The sequence below is a fragment of the Dendronephthya gigantea genome, unplaced genomic scaffold (assembly GCF_004324835.1).
Source record: "Dendronephthya gigantea isolate DGI-Jeju-01 unplaced genomic scaffold, DenGig_1.0 000005F, whole genome shotgun sequence".
Lineage (NCBI taxonomy): Eukaryota > Metazoa > Cnidaria > Anthozoa > Malacalcyonacea > Nephtheidae > Dendronephthya > Dendronephthya gigantea.
This window is the reverse complement of record NW_021163015.1, coordinates 2067583-2095524: the sequence shown is the minus strand read 5'-3', so window position 1 is coordinate 2095524 and position 27942 is coordinate 2067583. Positions and strand designations below refer to the sequence as shown.

General features: G+C 37.4%; 5 protein-coding genes and 1 pseudogene across 5 annotated transcripts; 3 read left to right on the top strand and 3 right to left on the bottom strand.

Moving 5' to 3' along the window:
• The first annotated feature begins 615 nt into the window (after positions 1-615).
• On the top strand, positions 616-4056 carry LOC114515893. Its single transcript, XM_028535212.1, has 3 exons — positions 616-1110; positions 2462-2685; positions 3678-4056. The coding sequence occupies exons 1-3, from the start codon at positions 616-618 to the stop codon at positions 3880-3882; spliced, it is 924 nt and encodes a 307-aa protein (XP_028391013.1). The 3' UTR covers positions 3883-4056.
• Positions 4057-4507: 451 nt separating this feature from the next.
• On the bottom strand, positions 4508-6450 carry LOC114516340 (ryncolin-1-like). Its single transcript, XM_028535786.1, has 3 exons — positions 6011-6450; positions 5001-5384; positions 4508-4916 (listed from the first exon to the last, which is right to left on the bottom strand). The coding sequence occupies exons 1-3, from the start codon at positions 6231-6233 to the stop codon at positions 4633-4635; spliced, it is 891 nt and encodes a 296-aa protein (XP_028391587.1). The 5' UTR covers positions 6234-6450; the 3' UTR covers positions 4508-4632.
• A 459-nt stretch (positions 6451-6909) lies between these two features.
• LOC114516345 (ryncolin-1-like) lies at positions 6910-8668 on the bottom strand. The gene is made up of 3 exons (XM_028535789.1): positions 7981-8668; positions 7441-7818; positions 6910-7339 (listed from the first exon to the last, which is right to left on the bottom strand). The coding sequence occupies exons 1-3, from the start codon at positions 8147-8149 to the stop codon at positions 7086-7088; spliced, it is 801 nt and encodes a 266-aa protein (XP_028391590.1). The 5' UTR covers positions 8150-8668; the 3' UTR covers positions 6910-7085.
• Positions 8669-9740: 1072 nt separating this feature from the next.
• On the bottom strand, positions 9741-13745 carry LOC114516337 (BTB/POZ domain-containing protein KCTD9-like). The gene is made up of 11 exons (XM_028535781.1): positions 13387-13745; positions 12572-12693; positions 12431-12474; positions 12228-12285; positions 11936-11994; positions 11591-11787; positions 11173-11265; positions 10912-11061; positions 10462-10570; positions 10171-10304; positions 9741-10029 (listed from the first exon to the last, which is right to left on the bottom strand). The coding sequence occupies exons 1-11, from the start codon at positions 13447-13449 to the stop codon at positions 9832-9834; spliced, it is 1227 nt and encodes a 408-aa protein (XP_028391582.1). The 5' UTR covers positions 13450-13745; the 3' UTR covers positions 9741-9831.
• A 3609-nt stretch (positions 13746-17354) lies between these two features.
• Positions 17355-19454, top strand: LOC114515892 (ryncolin-2-like). Its single transcript, XM_028535211.1, has 3 exons — positions 17355-17577; positions 17788-18171; positions 19199-19454. Exons 1-3 carry the CDS (start codon positions 17355-17357, stop codon positions 19432-19434), a joined length of 843 nt encoding a protein of 280 aa, XP_028391012.1. The 3' UTR covers positions 19435-19454.
• Positions 19455-24915: 5461 nt separating this feature from the next.
• LOC114515891 lies at positions 24916-27808 on the top strand (annotated as a pseudogene).
• The last annotated feature ends 134 nt before the right edge of the window (positions 27809-27942 follow it).

The window sequence follows — 27942 nt, the reverse complement described above, 5'->3', positions numbered from 1 at the left end:
TAACTTACACCACACTGTTTTAAGGGATCTTTCCCGAAACATTAATCAATGTTTACGTGTCATTTCAGAGATTAAAAGTTTTTTGTTTGAATCCAACTGCCCGAACCGACGCTCGTTAAAAGATACGTTCTTTGGCATCTTACATATTTAAACAGGGAACTCAGTGAAAGTGGAAGATGCGACGTCCTCGCTTTCCTGAAAGGAAAGATAACACTTGAACCAGCAAGTCACAAGTGATGCATGTCTTGTGAGCCGTTCACCTGTTTCTTTGCCCGCACATAAAGAAAATGAAATTTTGGGCACAGATCAACATATAAAGAATACCTAGCCAAGTTAGGGTGTGAAGATCTAGAGTTCACTATTATGTTTCAGAAAGCGTCAGATACTTAAAGCAATTGAAAGACAGACAGAAAAAAATATCGAAAGAAAAAAGCTCTCAAATTAGTTACGCGATAGTATAAGCGATCTTAAATCATGTGACAGTCAGTTTGAGCCCTCGTTAAGTAGTTGACGTTCACCAAATGTTCCATCAGAACCCATTTGACACGCAGTTGTGTACATCGTGAAGTGTCTGTTTACTGGAATCACAACAGCTAGCCCTCGTAGTTAGGAAACATGGAGACGAGTACATTGTCTGTAACTTTCGCTTTTGTGTGCGTTTTCTTTGTCTTTTGCAAAGCCGAAACAGGAAAGCCGTATTACGTCAAGAAGAGTTCGTTATGCTCTATTGATCAAAACGAGGTCTGTACGTCTAAAAACTACGACTTTTACGCCATCGTGATAGAAGTTGTCGCGGATATCAAAGAAGATAAATTGTCCAAAAAGGGGAAAGATACCGTAAAGGATTCGGGCATTTGTGCAAATGCCTTGAAGGAGGCGATTTGTTCAAATCCCAGCCGAAATTGCTACGAAGGAAACGATGAATCCCGCGCTAAAGAGGTCTGTGGCAAACTACGTCGAAATTGTCCGCTTTTGTTGGAAGACAGCTTTGACGAATATGAAGAAGGTTGTGTAGAATACTTGCACAAAAGCGTATTCACGGACTTAACGTGTGTCGCCAATGACCCGGACGAAAGGTTCAAGGGATATTGTCCGAAGCCTTCGGGCAAGGTATGATTTGTTTAATTTGGGTTTAAAATTAATAATGCGGCTTACTACACAGTACGTACGAAATTTCAATATTCATTATTTTCAGTATAGCTTGCTTATGAAAAGGAAATATCTGAGTAACTTATGTATGGGTTTGGTAACAATAAAAGCATATATAATTACCAATCTTAAGATCTCAGATAAAAAAATTGCGATTATAAATTATATACCTTTCAAGGCAACAGGAATTTGTTTAAAAATCCGACATTATTGAGTTCATCTTAGCTCAATCTTAATTAAACTTGTATATACTATGAATAAAAGAGACTGAAAACGTACACGCACGTAAATGCTTAAAATGTTCTCCGTCGCTGTAAATTTAATTCTATGCTAGGATAAACATACCGAATCATGAATAGCATCCAACCCTATGCATCTATTCAATCGCCGTTGATTTCATAAGTATATCATTTAAATTATTTGAAACTTTTACGTGCGTGCAAAACTCCACAGTAGAAAACAGCCTTTGAGCTTAAACAGTTTTGCAACGGCGCAAATTCAAGAAACCAGTTTTGACCCGGATGACTCTCACCCATCTGCCATATGCACGTCTTGCTGTATGATGCTTACGAACGTAATGAAGGAATACCAAAGTCATTTACTTATAGTATATGCAAAATAAGCTTTTCGGCACCTATTTTTTGCCTTTTCATTCGTGCCTATAGCGGTCGATATTAAACGGGAGAGACAAAAGAAACTTGACTATGTTTGAATGAATAACTTTCCTGTAATCGCGATAGATGCGTTGATAAACTATTACTTCAAGACTCAAGTTCTATACCTAAGTTGATCTACGTATTTGCCTAAAAGTTGCTCAACTTCCTGTTTGTTTTATTAACATCTCCATCGCAACGACAGCAATAGAGTGGAAAAGAATGATCGATTATTTGTCTCCAAGCTTATCTCGCTTGGAGTTCTAAGAGAATTGAAAGGTTGTATTCAGTTACGGTAAAAAGATCAGAGGCTAACACCCATTGATCTACTTTCAGCCACTGATCTCTGCAAAGAAACTGAATTCTAATTTATGTTTTTAAATTAAGCGCCTGATACACGAATCTTGTATGGCATGCTCAGTCAATAGTACATGGGTGTAGCTTGTAGTTACACAAGTGCAGACATTGTCTATTCGATCCACTTTTACTACGCTGTATATATTTCGCATTTCGATTTGAATTTTCGAGCTGATGAATATAGTTATGTAGTTCCCTAAAGACCTTTGCACCAATCAAACTTGGCGTACCATCAGGCTTTCCGCGCTTGATGTCATCATGAGAAAGATCTCAATTGCACGGGGTTTGTGTTTTTTTTCTAGATGCCTGCCGCGTACTGGAAAGCATATATAGCAAAGTCCGAGGAACTGGAGGAGCCGATGAAATATGTGGAATATGCGAACAAGTTCACCAGTAATACACTGGTGTCAAATGATTGCATGCGGAAGATTAAAGATACCGTATGTGTGCCTCTTTATTGCACAGAAGATGAGAAAAGTATCATTGTCCCGAATTTGGAGGACAAATGCGATGAAGTTTTGGAATGGTAAGGATGCCATTTGGCAATGCAAAGTGTGTAAAAAAACGCAATCTTCTCAAATTTCCAAAAACATCTACTTCGTACGAATGTTATAAATACCTTTCACTTGTACAGGGTGTCTGAAAAAAAAACGCAACCACTTAAATATGCAGAAACATTAATACAGCTCTAAAGCCCAATAGATAAGCACCTCTGGGAATTGAAATCTCTTAATCCTTCATTTGAAATGCTAAACGTAGTTTTAGCTGAGCTATGGTGCAAACCCGAACAGTATTAATAATATATTCTTGCATATTTATGTGGTTGCGTTTTTTTTAGACACCCAGGGTGACTATCGTATTACTGCACACACAAGTGCATATTAACATATTTGCTCCAGTGGCCAGTTGTTCAAACTTCAAAGCTAGGTTAGCGCTAACCTTGGGTTAAATTCTAAGCCAGAGTTAAGCTAGCCAGCTTTTGAACAACCGGCCCAAGACTGGGAAATACTTCCAGCCGGTTGCGTATTCAACGATTTAACCCACTGTGTACGCCCCACAGAAACTTTTATCAACCCCAGCCATATTTCTGTCCTAAACTTGGATATAATTTTAAAATTAAGAAGTAATAACATTCATACCTTCAATCCTTTGGCAATATCTTTACTAGTTAACCTTTATATACGAGTTATATCTTTACGAACCTAAATTTATACACAAAAATTGTGTTCAGTTCGCAAATATTATCCTCGTTTAAATTTAGTGACCGCACACGAGAGCAGCTATATTTTGAGTTAAACACCTCGCTGTCGCTGAGCGATTACCTTAGACAGTGAATACTGAATAGTTATTTTGTCAGGAATTCCGAGTCACGTCGTAAGGGAAGTCATGCTTCAAGTCTTGTGCGAATAGTTCACAGGCTGATTTAAGGACTTTAAGGACTGGCCTTTAGGTCCTTACATCAGCCAAAGACTTTGCGTGTCCTGGGCTTATATGAAACGTTTTTTTTTTACTCGACAGTATAAACAAAATCCCCGACAAGTATTCAAAGCTTTCAACTCTGCTGGAACCGATCAAAAGGCGTTTAAAGAAAGGATGCACTAAGATTGTTGAATTTGTCAAAACAGGGAAAGTTAGTGGCAATGCTGCTCAAGCTACACTAAACGTTAGCATTGGATTAAACGCTCTGGTCATAATCACAATCATCGCTCCTTACCTTTACTGATTCAACGATGTGAACACAGAAATTTATAATCTAATCTTGTCAAAAACAATCATGTTAGACTGATCCATTCACTTGTCCAAAAGCTTTAAAGCACTGTTCAAATACACTGTGTAGAGGGATAAGTGGTAATATATGAAATATGGCCATGAAACCTCGACAAAAGAGTAAAGCCTTTGTTCTATCCTTTTGTTTATGTTTATGCAAAATTTGGCTCGTTTAAGACAATTGATTATTTTGCATAATGTCTTTTTTTAATGATCAAATCGTCCAATGGCATCGTCTCTTTCAAAATTTGTGCACGTTGAAAACAATTTAAGGTCTTGTTCGAATGCACTGCCTCCAAAGAATCGGGGATCCATTGTATTTTTTTTGCGGTGGACAAAGTATTTTGCGCTCTATTGGCCTCCGGCAAAGATAAAATTTCAGATTCTTGGGAAAGTGTGAACATTAAGCCTATTTTATAAATAAAACTTGGCAAGGAAAACTTGCCCGTCTGTACGGGGTTTTAACTTTTAAGCCTGTTTTCCACTAGGCGGAATTTTGCGCGCGGCGGAATGGACCCCTTCAAGGTAATTTATATAAAACGGGATTAATTCACAATAGCCGTATAACTTTGTTCATTTCCTTTTTAATTACGGTAAAACTGGATAGGATATTTAGGATATCTTAGGTATAACTTATGATCAATTGGTACTTATGATGAATATTAATCAAAAATGCAATAATATAAAACAAAATGCTAAATTATGCCTACGATTTCGGGCCGCTGGGCCGCATTTTCATGTCAACATTCTTGAGCATTTTTATGCCTGCAAACTTGATATTCTTCGATTCCCAATCGCGCCAGTGAATTCCACTGTACTGCTTTTTCCCCTTTCCAAGATAAAGGCCGTTTAAATTACTGTATGCACAGTTACGGTACCACCAACCACCTTTCCAGTTTTTTGCGCAATTGGCCGAACCCCTGTCGTTGTCATTATCTATCGTAGTGAATTTCTGACCGTTTTCAAAACGAAAAGAATTCCCCGCATCACCTTTTGGAAGAAAACAAAAGAACCTTATTCTTGCAATCCTTTACCGGCGGTATTTACAACAAACTTTGCCTATAAATATATTACCTGAATAACCTTCAATTTTCAATTTGTATTTGTCTGATTCATCTGCCACACTAAACGTTCCATATTTAGCGTATCGTTCATCGCCATTGAAATCCTTCAAATCAACTCTTAAAACATTTTGACCAGATTTGGTCAAACGATGTATTTTGTCCAAACCCAGCCAGAACTCGCCGTTAAGATCACCAAAGCCTGCTTTATAGTCTGACCATTTACGGGTGAAATCTTGACTTCCATCTTGTCTTCTTTGGAACACGGTCCAGCCACCCCCGTCTTTGCTCATATCACAACTGACTTTGAACGAACCCAGGCCATCAGGATCAATGGTATAAACACCATCTTCTTTGACTCCAGACAGATAGAGATCATAACAGCTTTTTTGAATGACTACAGGAAAAAAGAAGGGACATTGAACACTCAAGAGACTCCAACTGATGCGCCTAAAAGTAAATCTTTAAAACAAGTCTGTACTGAAAATAATTGTCAACCATTGTTTGAGATTGCCTTATACCAGATTCGCTGGTTTCATCTTCATTCGCTGTTAAGGTGGCTCACTATAGTTTCATGAAATTGCTAAAATGTACATTTTAACACGAATACTAGGCATCTGAATGTTTGGACAGAAGACTCGAATTTAATGTATCATTTGGGTAACATTTGCTATAGCAACAACAACCGTTGCTATAACAACAGCAACGTTTCTAAGTGGCAACCAAGTACTGCAATATCGTGTTTATATGACGAATCCCAATTTTGGTCTATCTAAATTTTACTCGATCATGCGTCTATATAAGAGTAAAACGTTTAATGCAACGGTCTGACCCGTTGATCCACGTTAATCGTGGCCTGGATTTAAATGGATGCAAGGTGGGGCAGGTTTACTTAATCCCCTGTTCACGAAGAACTTCAGGCCTGTATGTGACAAATTTTCTGCACAAACGTGTCAAACGTCCATAGCAACGACAAAGTCAGTGCAACTGAACGAAAGGGCACAAAAAAGTACGAGGTTTTACCGTGATTTCGACATAGTTTGTTGTAAGCAATTTGCTGCTGGACAATATATTCTTTTATGAAACCACAGCATTTGGCCAGATCTTGATCGTCGTTCTCACACAGCATATTATAGGCAAGAGTGCGCTTTTTAATACCAGCTTTCATTTCATCGCAACAACGTGCTCTCGCAATACTGATTTGGAAAACGGACAGAATGCCAACGATAGCACTTAGTTTGAACATTGTTCCGTTTCTGATGATTTCACGATGTTTTGACGTTTGGAGGCAGCTTCAACTGATTTTGCATGTCATATTTCCGTAGGTTATATAATAAAAACTTGGTCGCGAAACAGAAAACATTAATTAAAAAGATTCAATTTCACCGATATAAACTGACAGAATTTGTCATGCAAATTTTAAGCAAACATATTCAGAGTAAAAAAACCGAGCTCACAAAAAGGACGGCCCATGTACGATTAACATAATATATAAATACCGCATTTGGTCTATTTAGCTATATATATAATAATTACCAGCGACAGTGACAACGCAAATTTGTAATGAATTAATGACCACCCGAGTTATCTAACACACAACTATTCAAATATTGATTTAGGCATTGATTGCAGTTTTTACAGAGACAAGCCTAAACAGGCAGCCCATATAATTGTTATAGCGGGAAGATAAAGGTCAAGGCGGGCCCGGTTGTATAAAACCCTTCAACTACATTTTGAATAGTTGAATCCTAGTTAATTTTTTTTTACAACCCTATTTTTTACACTGTCAACGTTTTATATATGTTCATAGTTTGAATTTAGCATTGCTAAAATCGCCTGTAGATTTATGACTTTATTTCAAAGCCATCTTCAGTCCTTGCCTCACCTTCGCGGTGAGGGTGAGACTTTTAAGGTGATACACACAACACTATTTACCAGATTTTCTTTGAGATTTCCTTTATTTAGAGATAACTAAATGAACGGTAAAACTGGATGAGACATTTATAATCTACATATTATGTAACCTATATGAAAGATCAATTAATATGTTGAACGAATGTAGCTAACAATGTTTATATGTCAATCATACACGATTCCTTCACAACAGGCTGGGTCGCATTTTCATATCGACGTTCTTGAGGGAATCCATTTTCCATCCGCGCCAGTGAACTCCGCTGTAATGGTTTTTCCCCTTTCCCAGATAAAGGCCGTTTAGGTTACTATGTGCACAGTTAGCGTACCACCAACCACCAGTCCATCGTTTTGCGCAGTTGGCGGTGCCGCCGTCGTTGTCTTTGTCCCTGGTAGTAAATTGCGTTCCGTTTTGATATTTAAGAGAGTCATCCGCGTTGCCTTTTGAGAAAAAACACAAAGCAAAACTCAAGTCAAACTCAAGCGATAAAATCAATATTGATACCATTTTTACAATCTTTGGGTTTTAAATTCAATATTACCTGAATAACTTCCAATGTTCAATCTGTATTTGTTTGATTCATCAGCCACACTAAACTTTCCATATTTAGCGTATCGTTTATCGCCATTGAAATCCATTAAATCAACTCTTAGAACATTTTGGCCAGATTTGGTTAAACGGTGTATTTTATCAAGGCCCAACCAGAACTCGCCGTTAAGATCACCAAAGCCAGCTTTATAGTCTGACCATCCAAGGTAGAAATCTTGACTTCCATCTTGTCTTCTTTGGAACACGGTCCAGCCACCCCCGTCTTTGCTCATATCACAACTCACTTTGAACGAACCCAGGCCATCAGGATCGATGGTATAAACACCATCGTTTTTGACTCCAGACAGATAGAGATCATAACAGCTTTTCACTATAATTACAGGCGGAATAAAAATGAAAAGAACTCAGTACAGTATCTCGACAGAGTTCTTCGATACCTTTTCTTACACAAACGAGTAATATCTCTGCAGCAACTGCACATCTGGTGCAGAACAGACAGAAATAAACAAAAAAGTACAAAGATTAGTTTTACCCTCGTTGCGACAAACTTTGTCGTAGGCACGTCCGTGCAAAGCACGATTTTGCTTTAGGACATTACAGCAGGATGCAAGGTCTTGTTTAACTTTATCGCAAGATTGTGCTCTTGTGATACTGATTTGTGGAACGAAGAGAATTCCGACAAAAGCAATTATCTTGAACATAGTTTCGCCTCTGGAGCTTTCCCGATGCTTCAACGTTTGAAGGTCGCTTCAAATGATCAAGCAATCTTTCCTCTGTTGGCTAAAACACCTTGGACTTGATGCAAATTTTGAACAAACATCTTGAAATCGAAAAACTTATTGAACAAAACGAGATGAAGACGTCTCATATGTACCAAGGATAAATAATATCCTCGGTTTATTTAGCTTAAGAATGATTGCCTGCGACAGAGGAAACGTTAATTTGTATAAAATAATGACCGACCGATTATTTTCACACACAACTATTCAAATATTGAACTGGGAAACGATTGGACTTATTTCAGGCAAGCTCAAACAAGCAGCCTTTAATTGTAAGCGGTAAGATCCGAAAGATTGAATGTGAAAGCATAAGTTCAGTTTAAGTTTGTTAAAAGTTGAGGGCCGGCCGGTTTATTCATCATCAAAGTATCTTTCTTTAATCACAGTTGGAATTTGACATTGTTGAATGCGTACACAAAGAATCAGAATAAAATAGCCCAGTATTGATAATTTTTTTAGTTTCGCCATATATTTCCATCAAATTCTTGTTAAAGTTGAAGCTAACAAACGTACCATTAAGTAACCAATAGACCTTTCTTATAATGACGTCAAACGCGGAGAGTCTGATGTTACACGAAATTTGATTGGCTCCACAAAACTATCGAGCAAATCAAACTTCGTGTAGCATCACACTTTCCGCGTTTGACGTCATTATGAAAAAGGTCTATTTCCAACACAGAAACCGGGCTAAAACGTTGTGCTTATTTGAACATCAACATCAGATGTGAAATCCTTGCATGTCAACCGCATCATAAAACCCCAAGTACGTGTGGTCTTTTTTTAAACTTAGCAATTAATGTTTCATTAAACTAAGTAACTGTTGCGTCCTGAGATTGAAAAAACCAATAACAATTCCATCAAGCCCCATTTACATTAATCCGCCTCAATTGGATTGAAAAGATTGCGCCATCTCGTATTTACAATTTGTGTAGAAAAAGTAATTAAAAAGCATTTACTTTTATTGATATAAACTCGCCGAGTAATGAAAAAATAATTTCACAACAAGAGAAATACGGACTCTGTACATTGTGCAAACGGCTAGAATATCAGCAGGTAAAATAAACATATTATAAATGAATAACTATAACTCGGCTCGCCGGGCTCGGAATTAAAACTATACTCAAACATAAAAGATTAATTATGCAAGGTAAACACCGGAGTTACAGTGTGTAATACAGAGTCATGAATACCGTCCGAAAAACCGACCATATGGTTAAAACCACTATAGATTCTAGCCAACACAAGGATCGCTTTCATTGCAAAATGAATTAGAATGTCACTCGTTGTTAGGAAAAGCAAGAACTCTATTTAAAATGATACATTCACCGATGTTTTACCGACCAATGTTTTGATTACTCACTGACTTCCATTTCTTTTTTCAATCGGACATTACTTTCAAAGATAAAAAACTTGAGTTCCTGTCTTTTAACTAAGAAGGTGAAATCTACCAGCTGAATTTGCGAGCGAGATTTCTAGAGGTGTGCCCTCCCATAACCCACCCCCCCCCAACGGGTAGCAAGGGCACATTTATCCCGGACGCCAAACGCCAAGCATCGTTTGAAGAGAGGATCAACACACAATAAGACTCAATACTCTCGGGAAACTCAAGGTATACCAGCATCAATCCTGATTGGATCGGCCATGTTTAGATCCAAATGTTCATCGTGGTCGTTTCGTCCCGACTGGGTGTGCACCCACAGGGACATGTGAAGTGGAGACTGCATCTCCTCCAGCGACAATCCCACGATGTTCGCACCACGCACGTTAGCATCTTGAAGATCACAACCCGACATGTTACAGTTCTTACAAAAAAATAAACACAAACGCAAGTACTCAAGACACGAATAGCTGGTAGCTAAGGATCAAATTTAAGAACTGATGCGTGTATCGGTAAGCTTAAGGCTTTGTCTTAAATCGCCGCATTACAGTTTGTAAACATTTACCTCGAGATCAGCACCGGCCAATATTGCTCCGCGAAGGTTGCAGTTTTGCAGGTTGGCGCCTTTCATCCTGGCAACACGAAGATTCACCCCGGACAATTGACTCGCAGCGAGATCGCAACCTTTCATGTTTACACCTACAAGGATGGCGTTCAGTACCTTTTAAGTTCCCTCCTTATTAACTACAGTACTTCTACGTTCCCTTCTTATCAACTACAGTACTTCTAAGTTCCCTCCTTATCAACTATAGTACCCCCTAACTGGCCTAAGTTCCCCCCTTATAAACTGGATTACCTTCTAAGTTCGCACTCTTGACTCCAGTCGGATCTTCAAAATTACATGCTCTGAGTGAAGCCCCTTCCAAACTGGCTCGTTGCATACGGACACCGCTTAAGGAGGCACCCTGTGAACAAAAACGTAACCATTTCAATAAAGCCAGGTTGCAGTTTACTCCTTGTAGGGCGCATTTCTACGAACGCGACAGAACAAATCGCGGGATTCAGACGACGGAATAACTCACCGAACAAAACTCGTTTTAGCTACGACTTTAGTTGTAATTCTCGGCTTTTGATTATTGTTAATGAACGAATGAGATATGCAAACCATTGCATTTTTGAATCGTACGAATCTCTTAGTAAATAATCGCAGCTAAAGTATACTACCGGTATTCAAGCTCTGGACCTAACCGTGCTTAGCAAGTTAGCCTAATTTTCTAGCAGGTATGTACAAAAATACAATTCGTACGTCAATATGAGCTTCAGACAAACACGAGCGCTCGAAACAGCAGTTTGAAAGGTTGGCACCAGATAAGTCGGCTCTCCGCAAGTTGGCCATTTTGAAATTGATATATCGTAGGTCCAGGCGGGACAGGTCAGCGCCTTCGAGATTGATTCCCTAAAAACAAATGTTCAACTGTATCACATGCGTTCACACAGTAAATAAGCACACCACAAAATCTGAAATAAGACATCCTAAACGATTCATCGCTGCTCTTTGTTTTAATACCTGGCAACGGAGTTCGCAGTTGGACGGTGTTGATAACAATATTCTGACGAATTCTTGTCTTGTTATGGGTTTGTCCTCATCCTTATCCAAATCCTGGCAACAGTTTTGCAGATTATGGATTACAAATTTAACTAGCTTGACAACTTTAACTTTAAGGGCATTCAAGAATTGTTGTCAACTTGAAGCAAGTTACATCTCATCAACTGTCAACAAACACAAGGCCACTACTCCAAACAACGGAAAGAGCTAGGGTACTGCACCATTAATCAATCATATTACCTGTGCATAGGTAATCTACCTAGGTCTTTAAGAAAGAAGCGAAATACGTACACAAACCTTGATTTTTTGGGGATTGGACTGTTATGACTTATGAAGTGAGGTTTGAAGTGAAAACCACTCTTAAGTCTTAACATCTTACCTTAATGATATCTTCAAGCTGTTCAGCAACACCGGTTAATCCAAAAAACTTGGCCTCTTCCAGAACACCAGTTGGGTTAACACCCTCATTCAAAATCAGTTTACCATGACGAAGGTAGTTCAGTAATGGAGCAAAATAGTCAGGGCTACGATCAATCAGATAGGCTCCTGTGTGGTCTCTTGCACTCTTCCACGAATCTAAACAGACAGGGTATCATTTCAATATGACCATGGAGCAACGTAGCATCATCTTTGTAACTGTTCATCAAATGTGGTACAACAACAACTGCCTGATATGGACAAAAAAGTTTCAAAAGTACATGATGTTCACATGCAACCAACTTACTTTGTGATGAAAACATCCTCGCTAGCATGCTCTCTGGATCACTAGCAACCAATGTTGCTCTAAAAGAAAAAAAGACAACTAAAACTATTTGTATGAATGCAGCACTGGCATAATACATGGATCCAGCTGTGTGAAACTCTCAGCTACATTTTCGGCAGTTAAATCATAACTCCAAGATACACAATAGTGATTGGCCACTGTTACTAACTATAGTAAAAAATGAACTACATTTACCTACGCAAATATAGAATGTTTGCAAGTCATATGTATAAGTTAGGCCATTCCTATGTACCTTGTTGTGGTGAAACGCCTTCCCCCAACGTTAAGCGTAATCCAGTCCTCGGAGGAATCTAGGAAATGGGGTGTTGCATGTTGATAATTAACTGCTTGCAAGGATGCATGCAATGTCAAACACTAGCATTTTTACTCATGAAGTGAGCCAGGCTTTATTCCTAAATATTGTAGAACCTAGATATCCTAGAACCTTCACCTTACCATTATAATATTCTCCACCTGAGACATATATAACATCATCATCTCTAAATAAACAAAAATAGGACATTAATTTAATAAGGCATCAGAAACAACAATTTACTGGCTCACTTTTCAAAGACAAGTTTAAACCTGTTTTCTTACCTCACAAGCCCAAGATTGTCAATGATCGCTCCTTTATTGGTGAAAAGTTTACAGTCACTGATATTGAGCTGTTGCTGAGCAATCATACACAACTCAGCAATACTATCTGGGACATTTACCACCTACGTAAAGTAACAGTCACACAAAGGTCTGTTCCCATAATCCAATTTTATTGGAGCCAATTCCATTCTGATGGATGTTTAATTATAGTCAGTTGACTTGCAATACATACATATATATATATATATATATAATTATATATATATATATATATATATATATATATATATATATATATATATATACAAAATCTAAAGCCAATGGGAGTACAGCTTTGTCAATAAGAGACTACATTCCATGCATCTGAAGTGAATTGGATCAGCAAAGATGGATTATCGGAGAACCTTAATAATTGAACAAACTATTTTCGTATTAAACATGTAACCTAATGTATTGTTGCGCAGGTTTTTGCCTATGAATTCACTGCAGTTGCTTTTGGATATTGGTTTCATAACTGTCATAACAGCACTACATTTAAGGAGAAGCATTCAACAAAGTATGCAAATAAATATGTGATTCAAAGGCCACTCGAAAAAATAAGAAACGAATTGCTCATAATTCACATTTGTGACTATTTCTTTGCAATGCATAAAATGTAGATCTGATTTCAAATCAGAACACGCCCACTCGTTAGAAATATGTGTGAAATGAGGCTAATCTCAAGTACGATAATAACACTACGATTTATATAATAACGGTAATTGCCCCATTGTTTGAATATACTGTATATAATCAGTTTAAAATATATACGACACCTTAGCAATTTTTGGATCACCGCTTTTGAAAAGAGTTACACGTCTTTGATATTTGAGATCCATTTCTTTACCTCCTTCTACAAATCGTCTTCGGCATTTCCTGGCTTTTGAAGAAACCCCTTAACTCAGCGAAAAAGCATTTACCAAACTGGGTTCCGGACGCCATATTGGAAACACAACTCGTGATACTTCATGTAAAATGTATAAAGGGTACAACGATATAGTAAATTTTACAGTGTAAAAAGGCAACCTCGCAAGCCAGGCTCTTTTTGTAAAAAGGTTGCCTCGAAATCCATACTGAAGTTATATGCATGTGTCTAAATTTTGATGCTGCTTAGGAATTTGAAGTATTATGAACAATAATGAGATAATAATGAGAATGTAAGATTGAAATCTACCGACGTTTATACTCAGTAGGAACTAGGAAGAGACGGGCGATATCGATGACATTAAGACGTTGATTACCAGAAGTTCGAAGTGAAGCATATTTGAACGCGCTAAAAAATTAAAAATTAAAAAGAAAGCTGTTTGCGTAGTAAAATATATAAGAAAAAAAAATTAATGATTATCAAAGCTTATCAACTTTCAGAAATCAGAACACTTACTACCCGGGGTGCTATATATCAATAGACAAAGATATCTTCAGGTGTTTTATGATTCCAGATTATCTGATTGTACTTATTATAGCTGCCAGGTTTGGCTAGCTTTATAGTAGGACACGACATACACTATCATTTCTCTACAGGGCAAACATAATATACGCTTTTCAGTAGTTTCTTCTAACACATGTTGATCAGTATCAGCGAAAAGAGTTCTGCATGTCTGACATTTTTTTGCTGAAACGCCAGCTTTTTTGCGTCGCCAGATTTTTTATTGAATTTATAAATCCACAATTACGACATTAGGATTGGCAAAATGACAACAAAAAGAATAAGCACTCTCATGAAATTTTACAACAGCAAAGATGAACAGTAAATAGCACAGATAATTTTTTTGTGAAATACCCCTCTGTGACGCTGAGGCTGGCCCGTCTCATATGAACAGGTCCTTAGCTTATATTTTTTGAAATTATCAGCTTGTAAATGAACTGGTTTGACCATGCTAACCAGAAATTAGAAGACGTACGTGTGCAAAGAAGCTTGAAGGAAGTGTCAGTACTTGAGATGAAAACAAGTTATAAATATTCATCAATGGCACGCATACTGGCCTAAAAAATTTTGCTTGTCCGTGGTCGGAAGATTGGGCGATACCAGCTCGAAATTCTGTACTCAAGATTTGAAGAACAGTAATTTATACAATGAAGCATCGATTCGTATTAAAATTTTCAGTTAAACGCGCGAATATACATTTAGATTTCCTTTTTACTGTATTCAGTTCTTTTTTCACCAAATGCTACCCATCACGAGTAAAATGTAACATGTAAATATGAAATGTAAAATGTAAATGTAAACAACTATCAATATCCAAGCAATGAAAGTGAATGTTGATAGAAAATTGGTGCGTAGCGTAATGAGACTTTAAGATAAAGGCTGAATTGAACGGATGATGATTTTCACAAACGAAAAGTTGTGGTAGTATTACTTCACGTCCGCGTCGTAGATTTGGTGCATCTTACTTTTCATGTGCCAAATCGAATGCAAATGAACTTAAACAAAGACTTTAGCTCATCAACATTACGTTCGGCACATGAAAAATTCGACGTCTGAAACGGGCCTAAACTCATTAATTGGGGAGGACATACTCGTACGTGACTGCTTATAACTTGATTAAATTCTCATTTATTTTCTCAACTTTGGATCCCGCTTATACTACCTATGTTTGCATTTACCCTTCGTCTCAAATACCGACCCTTCTTCACGCTTCCCGAATATGGTCCTCAACTGTACGTTTTCTATCTAACGTGATCAACAGACAGACATTTTTCAGACTCCAGATAATGATGATGATGATGATAACGATACATTTTAATCAGACGCAATTATCCCTCTCAATTCCAGAATCATCACTTGCATAAAACTGATAAAAGCGTTAATAACAGGTAACACCACACCGAAGAAAATTCTTTAAATTCTGAAAGCAATATGCCTGTACCCGTTTAAGGAAGCACGCGACATGCAATGCACGACAGAATATAATCACTTTAATTTAGTTTAGGTTCATAATTCATACTTTCAGGAAACATCCAGAAAACGCAAACTAGTTTTGGAAGAGGAGAGTCAAATGACATCAAAGTTTATTTCGTCACGCACACAGCTTCGGTGTAATTGACCAGAGCTTGATTCTGCATGTTCTCAATCAGATAGAGTTCATATAGAGTTGGTTTCTACTTGGACAGATAATTGAGAATTTTGAGACCTAAAATGTTAAGAATTGCTCTACTGATTTATATTTTGTTTTAACAACTTTATTCAGTGGATAACAATACCCAAAACTGTAAGAGTGCGAACGGGACCCTTGTTTGTCGAAGCCATTCACTCATTTCACTTCAATGCTGTTTGTGTCAGGCACTCTAACCACTATACATGCACCTGTAAACCTGGTTATACAGGGCAATTTTCCTTTATAGACAAGAAAGTCTACGGGCAAAATAGAATTAGTATTCATAATTGTTAAAACAGTCATATAGTGCGGTAGTTTTCCCTTTCGTTGCTGTCTCCAGTGGAAAAATAAACTGCATGAACTGTGTTGATTTCTATTTGTAAACAGCTCGAAATATATTCAATAATTCATAATATATTATTCAATAATTCAACGAAAGATGGCGGATATATATTTTTCCAGAATGTTTGACACTGGAAACCGTGTGTTTATCTCTTTTAAAACACTAGAGGCTATTCTTTTTGAGACACAAGAGGCTATTTTAAAACACAAGAGGCTATTCTTTTTGTTGTGAATATTTTTCCAATCCTAATGTCGTAATTGTGTATATAAAGATTCAATAAAAAATCTGGCGACATGCCGACGTTTCAGCCAAAAATAGACATGTATAGAACTCGTTTTGGAAATGATGTGACGCTTGAAACTTGATAATCTGGAATCATAAAACACCTGAAGATATCTTTGTCTATTGATATATAGCACCCCGCGTAGTAAGTGTACTGATTTCTGAAAGTTGCATGGTAACCTCTGATAAAATCATTAATATTTTTTCTTATATTTTACTACGCAAACAGTTTTCTCTTTTGACACGTCAAGCAAATATGTTTCGCTTCGAACAACGTCTTAAGCATAGTACAGACGAGAAAGTTTTCCTTAGCAAGTTTTCTTGACCAGTTCAGTTGCTGGTGTGTATGACGAACAAGTTTTCGTTGACAAGTTTCCCTTGCCAAGTTTTATTTGCTCGCGTGTAGTGTGTACGCAGAAGACAAGTTTTACGATAGTATGAGCATATTTTAGTAATTTTACTATAATATGAGCCATTATACACACGAGAATTTTTCCTTTTTGAGAAGCTGGCATGACTGGCTTTTGAACAAGGCTCCTTGTCAAGGAAAAGCTCCTTGTCGAGCAAATAAAACTTCGCAAGGAAAACTTGTCAAGGAAAATTTGTCCGTCTATGTCATGTACGGGGCTTTAATGAAGGCATTTTGTACGTTTGCGTGATGCCTTTATTTGTCCGAAAGTTAATAACGGTTAAGCCCACACGGAAGAAAATTCTTAAAATGCTGAAAGCAATGTGCCTGTACCCGTTTAAGGTAGAACACAGCGCGCAATTAATTAATTGCAACATAATGACTTAATTCTTCGTTAGATTTATAGTTCATACTTTCACGAAACGTCCAGAAAAACGCAAATGAGACTTTTAAAGGAAGAGAAAAGTCAAAGGAGACCAAAGTTCATTTCCTCACGCACACAGCTTGGGTATAAATTGACCAGAACTTGATTCTGTTCTCAATCAGATCGAGTCAGTCGAGTTGGTATCTACTCAGTGGACGCGGATAGATAATTGAGAACTTCGAGACCTAACAATGTTGAGAATTGCTTTGGTTGTGATTCTGTTCCAGGTTGTTCTGCAAACTGGTTGCACAGAAGCACTTTGCTGTGATGAAATCAGATCTGATATAAAAAATCGTACCCTCGCTTACAACTTATTGTGTTCAAAAAAAGATCCAAAGCTTGAATCATGCTGTGGTGTCATAGAACGGGAAATTGAAAAGCATAAACTGGCGCTCAAAATACTGTGTAACAACGGTAACGTTGCGATTCTGTTTAGTTTTGCTACGATTTGAAGATCAACCGGACTTATTTAAATTTAATTGATATATAGAAGCCGACCGTTGTTTGTCCCATTGGACAATCCACGCGACTTCAATTCTATTTGTGACTGAGTCAATCTAACCGCTACACATACATCTGTGCATCTATATATCCATATATCTATATATCTATATATATTTATAGTTACAAGAAAAAGTTGTGCTGATCTTTATAAATCTGGAGTAAGAAAAGATGGTGTGTATACCATTGATCCTGATGGCCAGGGATCTTTCAAAGTCAGATGTGATATGAGCACAGACGGGGGTGGCTGGACCGTGTTCCAAAGAAGACAAGATGGAAGTCAAGATTTCTACCTTGGATGGTCAGACTATAAAGCAGGCTTTGGTGATCTTAACCGCGAGTTCTGGTTGGGCCTTGATAAAATACATCGTTTGTCCAAATCTGGTCAAAATGTATTGAGAGTTAATTTGATGGATTTAAATAACGCTAAACGTTACGCTCAATATGGAACGTTTAGTGTGACTGATGAATCGCACAAATACAGATTGACTATTGGCAAATATTCAGGTAAGCCACATGTACGCTCTGCCTAAAATTAGACTCTCAGCTGTTGAACTTATCTGTATGTGACGCGCGATCAAAATGATTGCGTAATTAATGCATGTCGCAATAAATATAGCTAATCATGTAAATAGAATTTGCTAGAGGAACATGATGATTAAGTGATTATGATACGTAATTGATGGAATGTAATATAAGAAAGAAATTGATATAAATAAATCAGACTGGGGCTGGAAGCCGTGCTGTGACTGTGTCTTGCAGGATCTTAGGCGTACGCTACATGTACATACACGCGACGCTCGGAGACGGGACGAATCTCTTTGTTTTCAATAAAAATTAAATATATAATTAATTATTTTCAGTATATCCCATAAGTCCTTGCGTCCGGGGTAGCAAATGTGTATTAAGTGTAATAAGTTTGGGATAAAATAACAACTGGAATAAAGTTTTACTGCCGGTAAATTTGTCAGGAGGAAAAACAGTAGGTTTGCGGCAACGTGTAAGATTGAAAGATTTAGTGAAAATAGTTATGAAAGAAATTATTTTTTTAATAAAGTTTAAATTTACGACGTGACTAGTCCTACAACGACTCTGGATGAAATAAAACCTCCTGTTACCCCATTATGATAGCATTAGTACAGGGATAGGGTTTGTGTTAGTTACTCAGGTTAAATAGCGTTAATAATTCTGGTATTAAAGTTTACAGTTATAGCATTAGATTATTAGATTATTATTAGATTATTAGATTATTGCATAACATGGATGAAAACATGAGATTATTTAAAAAGGAAACCCGACTGACCTCGTCCTTGCTCGATCTTTAATAAAGATTATTTCCATCGATTTAACTTCCCACCTTGATAAAAATGGAGTGAGATTCAGAAAAAAATCCTGAATTTCGTATATTATTTATTCATGGCTTCGCCAGAACGAGGTTCTCTATAGCAAAAACAATGAGAAGTTGGTGTTCGTAAAGAAGATTTTTTGCTTTAAATGTTATTCACTGAGGAAGTTTTTATTATTTTCTATAAAGGTACCGCAGGTGATGCCCTGTCTTATCACAATCAAATGAAGTTCTCTACCAAGGATAGCGACAATGATGCTTGGTATCGGAATTGTGCTACGACCTGGAAAGGAGCTTGGTGGTACAAGAGCTGTTGGCATTCCAACCTCAATTATGGCCGGTATGGAGCCAATGGAATAAGATGGAACACTTTGAGAAAAGAAATGAAAAAGACGACGATGAAAATTCGTCCAAACCAGTTTTAAAATAAAGAGGAGCTTTAGGAGAAGAATTTCAGGTTTAATGTTTCTACCAAACTATAATATGTTTTAGTAATAGTGTCATAGACGGGATATAATTAATTATTTTATGCACGAAGGGGGGGTTACGGTTGCACGTGGTTGCCAAACGGAAACGTTGACACTTTGCACAATGAACAATGGAAAATGCACAATAATGCACTACAGTTGTAAATTATATAACGAGTTGACTGACTAGTAGAATGAGATTGCAGATGTTGAATAGATTGTTAATGACTTAGTACGCAGAATATAAATTCAGGAATCTAAACTTGTCGTTGTGCTGATTATGTCTTATAACATATGAGCTGTTCCCATGCATACGGCTCCGACGATCCTGCTCGTAAAAGGTTTAAAAGAGAACATAAAGGAGTTGAAACTGTTCATTGAAATAGCCAAGCGAACCTAATTCCCTACTAGGAGATATGCTGACTCCTTCGCACTCCCTTGACAAGACACATATTAATGATATTTAACAATCGCTGGCCAGGATAATCGCGGCTATTATAATTACTCGTTCACGTAACATCAAAGCGACTGGGGACGAGTCAGATTATCCCACTCGCATTCCAGATGATATCATCACTTGAATAAATGCGTTTTGTTGCTGAGTAGTGAGTACTGAGCAGGTATGCATCTTAACATAAAATTGATTACGCAATTCACTATTTTCACTATATCCCATTATACCGCGCGTCAGGGGTAGCAAAATATATGTGCCCTGTAGAAATTTATATATAGCCTATGTTGTGTCCTACAATTAAGCTAACCGAAGCAAGCCGCTATTATAAGTGCAACAAGATAATGTGGAATTATACAAATAATTTTAGATCTGGTTTAGAATGCATATTTTTACGTATTTTTATAGCGAATTGTGGATTGCGAAGTTCCGGTGTGTGTGGTTTCTTGGTGGGATACGCCAGCCGGAAAATACAACAACGTTCGCTTGCAACTATTAACTATCACCACAATGAAATTTAGTCATGTAATATGAAAAACCTTCTACCATGACATTGGTTTAGTGAGATGCAAAAAAACATGTTGGAGTACTTGTGCTAGAACCGGATGTCAATACAGAGAATATACAAGATGTGCAAAGACATCTTGAAGATTCCAGACGATGATGATGAGTGATACATTTGGTGAACTCGCACGAAAATATCTAAACGCTGACGTTGAAGGAGACTAGCAGGAAACGCAAACGAGACTTTTAATTTGTTCTCCAAACTGGTTGCACAGAAGCACTTTGCTGTGAAAACTTGTCTCTTGGCTAACACGGATGGTGTCGCTAAGATTTTGATTTTTGGGCCAGAGATACGATTCATCTAGGCTCTTTTGTTGTTGCTAATTTGTTTTGTGCCACATAACTTGATTAAAGAACTTCACATTCCCAACTTTGGATGATTGGATCCGGCCATAGTACATGCAGAAGTTGCCCTTGCCCTTTGTCTCAACCAAGTACTAACACTTCTTCACGCTTCTTGGTATTCAACTGCACTCCTCTTGTACACAGCACGTTTTCCAGCTAGCATGGTCAACCAGTTCTTTCTCTAGCAGACATTTTCAAAAAAGTACAAGCTATAAAACATACGCCGATAAACAAAGACATCTTGATACATCATGATGTTGAGCGATAGATTTAAACGAGACGCAATTATTTCACGATTATGTACGATTGAATATTATGATTTCTTTGTTGGGGCAAAAAAAAGACATCCAGGAAACGCAGACTAGACGTTTAAAATAGTGTTCATTTCCTCAAAGTTCATTTCCTCACGCACACAACTCTTGTATAAATTTAGAGCACGACTCTGTGCTCAATCAGATCGAGTTAGTCGAGCTGGTTTCAGTGGACAGATTGAGAACTGATTTCAAAACCTAATAATGTTGAGAATTGCGTTGGTTGTGATTCTCTTCCAGGTTGTTCTGCAAACTGGTTGCACAAAAGCACTTTGCTACAACAACGTTCGCTTGCAACTATTAATTATTACCACAATGAAATTTAGTCATGTAATATGAAAAACCTTCTACCATGATACTGGTTTAGTGAGATGCAAAAAAACACCTTGGAGTATTTGTGCTAGAACCGGATATCAATACAGAGAATATACAAGATGTACAAAGACATTTTAAAGACTCCAGACGATGATGATGAGTGATACATTTGAACGAGACGCAATTATTTTCCACACATTCCAGAATCACCACTTGAATAAAAGCGTTTTGTTTTACGTTTGTGCGAATGTCTTAAAAATCGGTGAGCCCGCACGAGAATATCTAAAAGCTGACGTTGAAGGAGACTAGCAGGAAACGCAAACGAGACTTTTAATTTGTCCTCCAAACTGGTTGCACAGAAGCACTTTGCTGTGAAAACTTGTCTCTTGGCTAACACGGATAGTGTCGCTAAGATTTCGATTTTTAGGCCAGAGAAACGATTCCTCTAGGCTCTTTTGTAGTTGCTAATTTGTTTTGTGCCACTTAACTTGATTAAAGAACTTCACATTCCCAACTTTGGATGATTGCGCTACGACCTAGAAAGGAGCTTGGTGGTACAAGAGCTGTTATTATTCCAACCTCAATGGCCGGTATGGAGCCAGTGAAATAAGATGGAACACTTTGAGAAAAGAAATGAAAAAGACTGACGACGATGAAAATTCGCCCAAAACCAGTTTTAAAATAAAGAGGAGCTTTAGAAGAAGAACATCAGGTTTAATGTTCTGCCAAACTATAATATGTTTTAGTAATAGTGAAATAGACGGGATATAATTAATTATATTATGCTCGAAGGGGAGGTTACGGTTGCACGTGGTTGCCAAACGGAAACGTTGACACTTCAAAAATGCTCAAAAATGCACATGCAATAGTTGTAGATTATATAACGGCTTGACTGACTAGTAGAAACACATTGCAGCGGTTGAATAGATTGAATTGATGAATTGGTACGCAGAATATAAATTGCAGAATCTAAACTTGTCGTTTTGTTGATTATATCTTATATTAACAAATGAGCAGTTCCCCATGCATATGGCTCCGACCAACCTGCTCGTAAAAGGTTTGAAGGACAAGATAAAAGGAGTCGTTTAACAATAGTTATGAGGCCATAATCTAAAAGATAAATTACACGTTTGAAATAATTAAATTATTTATTGAAATCGCATTTGAACAATATCAGAATGCTCAGCAATTGCTAAGCAAACCTAATTTCCTAGGAGACATGCTGACTCCATCGCAGTCCGTTATCAAGACACTGATATATTAATGTTATAAAGATCGGTGGCCAAAAAATGTTTACAATGCCGACCCGGCCATTATAATTTCTCGTTCGCGTATCATCAAAGCGACTGGCCATGGGAACGAGTCAGATTATCCCCCACTCACATTCCAGAATCATCACTTAAATAAATGCGTTTTTCCTGACCACTAAGCAGGTGTATGCACGCTAACAAAAATTGATTGCACAATTCACAATTCACTATTTTCATTTTCACCATTAGTGGAATCATTATACCGCGCGTCCGGGGTAGCAAAATTTACTTGCCCTGTAGAAATCTACAGATATAGCGTATGTTGTGTCCTAAAGTCAAGCTAACCAAAGCTAGCCGCTAATATTAGTGCAACAAGATAATATGGAATCATACAAATAATTTTAGATCTGGTTTAGAATGCATGTTTTTACGTATTTTTATAGCGAATTGTGGATCGCGATGTTGCGTGTGTGTGGTTTCTTGGTGGGATAAGCCAGCCGAAAAATACAACAACGTTCGCTTGCAACTATTAACTATCGCCACAATGAAAATTAGTCATGTAATATGAAAAACCTTCTACCATGATATTGGTTTAGTGAGATGCAAAAAAAACACTTGGAGTGTTTGTGCTAGAACCGGATATCAATATAGAGAATATACAAGGTGTACAAAGACATTTTGAAGACATTTTGTTGTTGCTAATTTGTTTTGTACCACTTAACTTGATTAAAGAACTTCACATTCTCAACTTTGGATGATTGGATCCGGCCATAGTACAGAAGTTGCCCTTGCCCTTTGTCTCAACCAAGTACTAACACTTCTTCACGCTTCTTGATATTTAACTGCACTCCTTTTGTACACAGCACGTTTTCCAGCTAGCATGGTGAACCAGTTCTTTCTCTAGCAGACATTTCAAAAAAGTACAAGCTATAAAACACACGCCGATAAACCAAGGCATCTTGATACATCATGATGTTGAGCGATAGATTTAAACGAGACGCAATTATTTCACGATTATGTACGATTGATATTATGATTTCTTTGTTGGGGCCAAAAAAAGACATCAAGGAAACGAAGACTAAACGTTTAAAATAGTGTTCATTTCCTCAAAGTTATTTACTCACGCACACAACTCTTGTATAAATTTAGAGCACGACTCTGTGCTCAATCAGATCGAGTTAGTCGAGCTGGTTTCAGTGGACAGATTGAGAACTGATTTCAAGACCTAACAATGTTGAGAATTGCTCTGGTTGTGATTCTCTTCCAGGTTGTTCTACAAACTGGTTGCACAGAAGCACTTTCTGTGACGATGTCAGATCTGATATAAAAAATCGTATAAAAATATATTTTAAAGGTAACGCAAGTGATTCTCTTGCTTTTCACAATGACATGCCGTTCACCACCAAGGATAGTGACAATGATATTTGGGGTCCTGCTAACTGTGCAGTTTTAAAGAAAGGAGCTTGGTGGTATAAAGATTGCTATCATTCTAACCTCAATGGTTTGTACTGAGTCAAGGATTTGAACACCGGAATTAACTGGTACTTCAACAGGCGTTCACGACTTTGGAAAGCGACAGAGATGAAACTTCGTCCAAACCACTGAACTAACTAGCTCTAGCTATAAAATGTCTATATAGTCAAAACTGTCCAGCCTTATTCTGCGATAATCATCACTTTCATTATAGTTTAAATTCGAATAAAGCAAACTCACAATACAGAACTGCTGAGAATTGTTGTATTTTATTTTCCAATCACACCCAGAATTAAAATTCACAATTTAGATATTGCAAACCGGAATCGCAGCTTGAATAATTGACTTTTTTTTAAATTACTTGAACACAATGTCTTCGTTTATCCCAAAGTAAATAACCGGAAGCCCGCATAGAAATATTTAAATGCTGATGTTGGAGGGAAGTTCAAAGCAATGTTCTTATACGCGTTTAGGAAAAACAGGACGTGCAAAATAGTGAATGCACGATAGACTATAATGATTTCCTTGTTTGGCTCATACTTAAAAATTGACATGCCGGATACGCAAACTAGACAATAGTCGCAAGCCAAGGGAGAGCGAAGTTCATTTCCCCTGTGCACACAGCTCTTGTATAAATTGACCAGAACTTGACTCAATTTTCAATCAGATCGAGTCAGTCGAGCTAGCTTCTACTCAGTGGACAGATAATTGAGAATTTCAAGACCTAGCAATGTTAAGAATTGCTCTGGTTGCGATTCTGTTCCAGGTTGTTGTGCGAAGTGGTTTCTCAGAACCACTTTGCTGCGATGATATCAGATCTGATATAAAAAATCGTACCCTCGCTTACAACTTATTGTGTTCAAAACACGAACCACAGCTTGGATCATGCTGTCGTGTCATAGAACGGAACATTCCCAGACATAAACTGGCGCTCAGAATACTGTGTCCAAACAACGGTAAAGTTGCGATTTTGTTTAGTTATGCTATGATTTGAATTCATTTTAAAGATCAACCGGACTTATTTAAATTAAATTTAATATTGAAATACAAACCGGCCATTGTAAGTCAAACCCGTGCGGCCCTAATGCTTTATGCACCAGCCATTCAAATTACTACACATGCACCTGTAAACCTGGTTATACTGGTCCAGGAACCAATTGTACAAGTAAGAGAAAATAACAAACTTTCATGTTCTGTTACGATGATTTTGTTAATGTGTAAAACAACTTATAACATTTGTTGTATTATTTCAGAGATCAACTATTGCTCGTCCAATCCTTGCGATGTCAACGCTGTTTGTGTCAGTAACACTTACAACTACACATGCACCTGCAAACCTGGTTATACTGGTCCAGGAACCAATTGTACAGGTGTGTAAAACTTTCTCTTATAAACAAGAAAATCTACAGGCAGGATGTCATAATTATTATTTACAATTGTAAAAACATTAGTTCGCTAGTTTTCGCTTTTGTTGCGTTCCGCTGGAAAAATAAACTCTATGAACAGCATGGCTTGAATCAAAGAAACCCGCCTAGGATATCGCTGCTAAAGGATATGTCGTTGGCATTTCCTGCCATCAAATAGCTAAATTAACACTTTGACGTTTTGTCATCCAATTGCTATTCTGATATTTTCGCAACATTTTTCCGTTTCCACAGTTATTGCCGAAAATGGTTGTGCTGATCTTTATAAATCTGGAGTAAGAAAAGATGGTGTGTATACTATTGATCCTGATGGCCTGGGATCTTTCAAAGTCAGATGTGATATGAACACAGACGGGGGTGGGTGGACCGTGTTCCAAAGAAGACAAGATGGAAGTCAAGATTTCTACCGTGGATGGTCAGACTATAAAGCTGGCTTTGGTGATCTTAACGGCGAGTTCTGGTTGGGCCTTGATAAAATACACCGTTTAACCAAATCTGGCCAAGATGTTTTAAGAGTAGACTTGACAGAATTTAATGGCGATGAGGCTTACGCAAAATATGGAAAGTTTAGCGTGGCTGATGAATCAGACAAATAAAAATTGACTGTTGGCAATTATTCAGGTAAACCACATCTACGCTCTGCCTTAATTTAGAATCGTGACACTCAAAGACACTTAAGTTAAGACAGGATGAAAATTAATCTCTTTGTCTTCAGTGAAAATTGAATATATTATATATCGTTATTTTCAGTATATCCCATAATACCGTGCGTCCGGGGTAGCAAATGTGTTTATTATGAAGGGTAACAAGTTTAAGATTAAAAAACATCAACTGGAATAAAGTTTCACTATAAATTTGTCAGAAGGAAAAAGGGTGGTTTTGCGGCAACGTTGGGATTGAAAGACTTAGCGGAAATAGTTATGAAAGAAATTAATGTTCTTAATAAAGGCTGAATTTTACGACGTGACTAGTCCTATAACGACTCTGGATGAAATAAAACCTCCTGTTACCCCATTATAATAGCATTAGTACAGGATAGAGTTTGTGTTAGTTACTCAGGTTAAATAGCGTTAAAATTATGGTATTAAAGTTTACAGTTATCACATTACATATTGCATAACATGAATGGAAACATGAGATTATTTAAGACAAAAACTAGGAAAGTTGCAGAAAAGGAAACTTAGGTTTTATGCGGATGCAATTCAAGAGCAGAGTCCTCACTACCACTCCACGGAAAACTTTGCTTGTGGGATAGGAAACACTTCACAATTGATTCACAACCATCACAGATATAACAAGCTACAACCAAAGCTATTCATAGCCATACTTCATATTTTCGGTATAACAGTGTTCTACAGTTCAAAAAGTCAACCAAATACATAAACTATTTTTTACCCTTCGTACCCGACACCTCGTCCTTGTTCGATCATTATTTCCACCAAGTGATCCATTTTAACTGCTCACCTTGATAATGAAGTGAGATGCAGAATAAAATCCTGAATTTCGCATATTATTTTTCATTGATTCGCCAGAACGAGGCTCTCCATAGACGTAGGCTAGAGAAGTTGGTGTTTTAGAGAAGTTTTTTTGCTTTAAAATGATATTCACTGAGGAAGTTTTTATTATTTTCTATAAAGGTAATGCAAGTGATTCTCTTACCTATCACAATCAAATGAAGTTCTCTACCAAGGATAGCGACAATGATGTTTTCGGCAGTAATTGTGCTACGAGCTACAAAGGAGCTTGGTGGTACAAGAGCTGTCATTATTCCAACCTCAATGGCCTGTACCTGGTGCAGGTAAGAGTAGTAGCAGCGGAATAGGCTGGTACTTTTGGAAACGTTCGTGGTATTCAATGAAAAAGACGACGATGAAAATTCGTCCAAACCAGTTTTAAAATGAAGAGGAGCTTTAGAAGAGACTAGTTTTGCGGCGAAGAACATCAAGTTTGATGTTTGTACTAAACTAATATGTTTTAGTAATAGTGGTATAGACGGGATATAATTAATTATATTATGCACGAAGGGGAGGTTACGGTTGCACGTGGTTGCCAAACGGAAACGTTGACACTTTGCACCATGAACAATACAAAATGCACAATAATGCACTACAGTTGTAGATTATATAACGAGTTGACTGACCAGTAGAATGTGATTGCAGATGTTGAATAGATTGTTAATGACTTAGTGCGCAGAATATGCATAGCAGAATCTAAACTTGTCGTTGTGCTGATTATATCTTATAACATATGAGCTGTTCCCCATGCATACGGCTCCGACGATCCTGCTCGTAAAAGGTTTGAAAGAGAACATAAAGGAGTTGAAACTGTTCATT

Excerpts from the sequence above, each read along its gene's own strand:
- LOC114516337 (XM_028535781.1), bottom strand. The coding sequence starts at position 13,449 with ATGGATCTCAAATATCAAAGACGTGTAACTCTTTTCAAAAGCGGTGAT. Across the intron at positions 11,788-11,935 it reads GAGGATGTTTTCATCACAAA|ATTCGTGGAAGAGTGCAAGA; the intron begins GTAAGTTGGTTG and ends CTGTCTGTTTAG. Across the intron at positions 10,030-10,170 it reads TGGCCGGTGCTGATCTCGAG|AACTGTAACATGTCGGGTTG; the intron begins GTAAATGTTTAC and ends TTTTTTTGTAAG.
- LOC114516345 (XM_028535789.1), bottom strand. The coding sequence starts at position 8,149 with ATGTTCAAGATAATTGCTTTTGTCGGAATTCTCTTCGTTCCACAAATC. Across the intron at positions 7,819-7,980 it reads CAAAGTTTGTCGCAACGAGG|TGAAAAGCTGTTATGATCTC; the intron begins GTAAAACTAATC and ends CTGTAATTATAG. Across the intron at positions 7,340-7,440 it reads GAACATTGGAAGTTATTCAG|GCAACGCGGATGACTCTCTT; the intron begins GTAATATTGAAT and ends TTTTCTCAAAAG.
- LOC114515893 (XM_028535212.1), top strand. The coding sequence starts at position 616 with ATGGAGACGAGTACATTGTCTGTAACTTTCGCTTTTGTGTGCGTTTTC. Across the intron at positions 1,111-2,461 it reads GTCCGAAGCCTTCGGGCAAG|ATGCCTGCCGCGTACTGGAA; the intron begins GTATGATTTGTT and ends TTTTTTTTCTAG. Across the intron at positions 2,686-3,677 it reads TGCGATGAAGTTTTGGAATG|TATAAACAAAATCCCCGACA; the intron begins GTAAGGATGCCA and ends TTTACTCGACAG.
- LOC114516340 (XM_028535786.1), bottom strand. The coding sequence starts at position 6,233 with ATGTTCAAACTAAGTGCTATCGTTGGCATTCTGTCCGTTTTCCAAATC. Across the intron at positions 5,385-6,010 it reads CAAACTATGTCGAAATCACG|TCATTCAAAAAAGCTGTTAT; the intron begins GTAAAACCTCGT and ends TTTTTCCTGTAG. Across the intron at positions 4,917-5,000 it reads GAAAATTGAAGGTTATTCAG|GTGATGCGGGGAATTCTTTT; the intron begins GTAATATATTTA and ends TTCTTCCAAAAG.
- LOC114515892 (XM_028535211.1), top strand. The coding sequence starts at position 17,355 with ATGTTGAGAATTGCTTTGGTTGTGATTCTGTTCCAGGTTGTTCTGCAA. Across the intron at positions 17,578-17,787 it reads CAAAATACTGTGTAACAACG|TTACAAGAAAAAGTTGTGCT; the intron begins GTAACGTTGCGA and ends ATATATTTATAG. Across the intron at positions 18,172-19,198 it reads GACTATTGGCAAATATTCAG|GTACCGCAGGTGATGCCCTG; the intron begins GTAAGCCACATG and ends TTTTCTATAAAG.